Source organism: Zerene cesonia, unplaced genomic scaffold (assembly GCF_012273895.1).
Source record: "Zerene cesonia ecotype Mississippi unplaced genomic scaffold, Zerene_cesonia_1.1 Zces_u003, whole genome shotgun sequence".
Classification (NCBI taxonomy): Eukaryota; Metazoa; Arthropoda; class Insecta; order Lepidoptera; family Pieridae; genus Zerene; species Zerene cesonia.
Genome location: NW_024045133.1, coordinates 125,643 through 129,340, shown reverse-complemented (window position 1 = coordinate 129,340; position 3,698 = coordinate 125,643). Strand labels below are relative to the sequence as shown.

The window sequence follows — 3,698 nt, the reverse complement described above, 5'->3', positions numbered from 1 at the left end:
TGTCACTGTGTACGAATACGTATTAGGCTCCGAGTGTAGCGGAGTTGGGAGCCGCGGGGGAGACGAACCAATACTGGCTGGAGGTGCGCTCCATGGCCCATATAGGGCTGCTGGGTGCCCCGAACGCGGGGAAGAGCACGTTACTGCGGGCCATCACTAGGGCCCGGCCCACTGTGGCCCCCTATCCGTTTACCACACTACGCCCGCATATAGGTGGGTCTTATTATGTTTTTTTTTTACAATTTTTATTAGTTTTTTAACCGACGTTAAAAATGGAGATTGTCTGGCATAACCTCTCGAAGTCTCGGCTGAGTGAAACGATTTTAGTGATTCTTTTTTATTTGAAAGTTTGCTGTCTTTCGTATGGTATCATTTAAAAGCAGGTCTAGTTCTGTCAATTTGAAGGGGTTTAGTTTTTTTTTGTTAAAATTAATATTTCTTTATGTGTTAATGTACAGTAAAGTTATATCGTTTGATTTGATTTTGAATTCAAATTTTTTCATTTTGATTCAAATAAAAAAAAAAATAGAAAAGATTTTATATTTTTTATTTTTAGGCTTTTTTTTTATTGAATGTTGATTAGAATTTGAATAAACGAATGCTTGAATGACATCCAGGTATGATCCCGTACGATGACTACGAGCAAGTGGCGATCGCGGACTTACCCGGGCTTGTGCCGGGCTCGCATAAGAATCACGGTTTAGGTAAGATTTTATTAAACCGACGCCGCAGAAGCGAAGGAAATTCTTTATTAGACTGTTTTTTGTTTGTTTTACTAACTGTATACCGCGGCTTAAAAAGCAGTGGTGGCTAAAAAGCAGTGGTGGCTCAGTGGTGAGAAACTCGGACTTGAAAATCGATAAGTCGGGATTCGAGACCGGGCGAGCGTGCAGGAAATAAATTGATTTTTTCAATTTATCTGCACATGTGGATAACATCACCACTGCTTAAAAACGGTGAAGGAAAACATCGTGAGGAAACCGGCATGTCCAAGACTCAAAAGTTCGACTCTCATAGGAGGCCTATGTCCCAGCAGTGGGAATATATATGGGCTGATGATGATGATACCGCGGCTTCACATGTTGTTCCTGGGTAAAGTAGATAGATATAAAGATACGATAAGCCGTTTTCGCGTAACAGACATTTATATATTTTTTTTTAAACCGATAGACGTGATGTTTTTTTGTGTTTGATAGGAAATTGTTATCATTTAGAAAAAAACACTTCAAATTACGTTGCGTAGTTTTAAAGATCTAAGCATACATAGGGACAGAGAAAGCGACTTTGTTTTATACAATGTAGTGGTGTTGAATGTATAAAAATGGTTACTGTTTTATTATAGGTATAGACTATAAATATATATTTTAATTTATTTTTTATTTCCTCAGGCATACAGTTTTTACAGCACGTGGAGCGATGCAAAGGTCTCATATTTTTACTCGACGGAGCTAATGATCCTATTTCCCAATATGAAACGTTGAATTATGAATTAGAACAATATAATATTGAATTGACGAAACGTCAACGCTGCGTAGTCGTCAACAAAACAGATCTCCCCGAAACTAGGGAGATTCTCCCGAAAATTAGGGAAATTGTTGATGTTATCGGGATTTCGGCGAAAACTGGCGGCAATTTGGACGAGTTGTTGAGAGTTGTTAGGAAAATGTACGATGAGAATGTGTAAATAGTTGTTTTTAAGATAATAAATTATAGATGATTATCTGGTGTTTTATTTTATATGCGAGTTGAATTTACATCGTATAAAGCTGACTTGGTAGATTTTCACTGAGCTTAAATGGGAATTATATTAGAATTTAATTATAAATGCCTAAATAAAACTACCTCTTTTTTACGGAGTAGTTTAAAATATGTTATTACTTCAAAACCTTCCGCTTGAATCACTCTTATCTATAAAAAAAAATCATTTAAATCCGTTGAACAGTTTTAAAGAATTACGCATACATAGGAACAGAGAAAGCAACTTTGTTTTATACTCTGTAGTGATTGATGGAAATTAGAAAAATGTATATTCCTTGCTGCTGAAAGTAGTGATAGTGCAGTCCAATCCGTTATGTAGTGTTGAGTTTATCACTACAAATACAAAAATATTGGTTAAACCTGTGTCTAGACTAAGTTCTTGTATAATCTCTTACAGTTCTACTGTTTGTTAACCTAAATATAAAAAAAAAAACTTTATGTGAATGCAAATAAAATAATGTAGGTGTTTACGCTGTAAGTACAGTAATATCGGTCAAGCGCGAATCGGACTCACTACAATTGAGGGTTCCATACAAATAAGTAGAGCAAAAAAAAATTGGTCACCCATCTAATTTACGACCGTGTTAACCATTGCTTAACCTCGAATTTTAGTTACAGCGGCATCCGAAATACATCATCACTAAAAACTTCATCTGTTTAACTATCCCGATTCATGAGATACATCCTGGTGACAGACAGACAGACAGACACCCAAATCATAGAAGAAATAAAACAAGCTTTTACATATCAAAATTTATTCAATGAAGTTTTATACCTACACCTTAATAATACTTCTCAGTCTGATTGCAATGATTCATTTGAAAAAATAACTTGATGACGTCACAACTCATAGCAAATACAATATGGCGATTTTAGATCTAAACTGACAAAAAATCATTTTTTTTAAACAAAATACATTCTCAAAACTCAAAAACACTTTTATTCATCGTTTTACAAAAAACCAATAAATTAATAGAGATATTATCATGAGAATTCCATTACAGGTAGGTCAATTATATTTTTAAGATCAAAATATCTATAAAAGAACAATTTAAAGACCAGAACATAATCAAATACTGTTTGTAAATCTTAAATTAAAATACAAAGGCAAGATTTTATAATTAGGAACCGACCTTTTTACTTATAAAATATAAAATAATTGTTTTAAAAATGTTGACTTCATCTTCTTTAAAACCCTTCCTTTTAAGATTTAATTCACATTTCACAAATGCAGTTAATTCAAATATTTTCGAAACGTCTGGTTAAATAAAATAATGAAGAAACCGCGTTAAAAATTCTTTAATTCCTAAATATTTCTCATTAAATTTTGTGCATAAAAAAAAATAAACACTAATTGGGGCAATTACATATACTGCATACACGATAATCTAAATAATAGTACACATAATCCTAATTAGGGTTATTGTGTACTATTATTTAGATTACTCTAGTTAGAGTTTTCATGTAAAGTACACATAGTAACCCTAATTAGGGTTCCCGCTATCTAGGGTCCCTAATTATCGGGAGCTAGGTGTCGGTGCCGGTGTGCGGCGGCGGCGCGCCGGCCGGCAGCTGATGCAGCGACATCTCTTGCATTTGCTTCCTCGCCTTTTTACTTTTCTTCGGTTGGACTTTCATCTGAATGTAACGACATAAATGGCAGTTTAATTCCGATTTTGAGAAACGTTTGATAAAAAATGCGTAATGTGTTAGGTGATTTTTGTTTAATGTATTTATATGCTAGAGGACATCGCTAATTGGTGGTGCGTTGAAAAAAATCACAAAGATACTTCGAAATTATTCTTCAAACGATTAAAAACAATGCTGTTACAACAAGCAATATAGTAAGACAGTTTAGTAAATCGCATATGTATGCAAGTGTGCGTGCGGCCCCCACTTCCTCATCACAAGGAAGAGGACCCCACTGCCGTCCTCCCCCC

General features: G+C 34.8%; 2 protein-coding genes across 2 annotated transcripts in view; one reads left to right on the top strand and one right to left on the bottom strand.

Annotated features, from left to right (window-relative positions):
* Positions 1 to 1,720, top strand: part of LOC119838569 (mitochondrial ribosome-associated GTPase 2) — a 5,483-nt gene extending 3,763 nt beyond the window's left edge. Inside the window, exons 4-6 of the mRNA XM_038364558.1 lie at positions 27 to 213; positions 618 to 704; positions 1,389 to 1,720. Of these exons, the coding sequence (XP_038220486.1) occupies positions 27 to 213; positions 618 to 704; positions 1,389 to 1,684 (570 nt within the window). The 3' untranslated portion in view covers positions 1,685 to 1,720. The remainder of the gene's footprint in view (positions 1 to 26; positions 214 to 617; positions 705 to 1,388) is intronic.
* A 782-nt stretch (positions 1,721 to 2,502) lies between these two features.
* The window catches only part of LOC119838594 (zinc finger protein OZF-like), an 8,700-nt gene continuing 7,504 nt past the window's right edge, over positions 2,503 to 3,698 (bottom strand). The window contains exon 10 of the mRNA XM_038364583.1: positions 2,503 to 3,396. Within this exon, the coding sequence (XP_038220511.1) occupies positions 3,286 to 3,396 (111 nt within the window). The 3' untranslated portion in view covers positions 2,503 to 3,285. The remainder of the gene's footprint in view (positions 3,397 to 3,698) is intronic.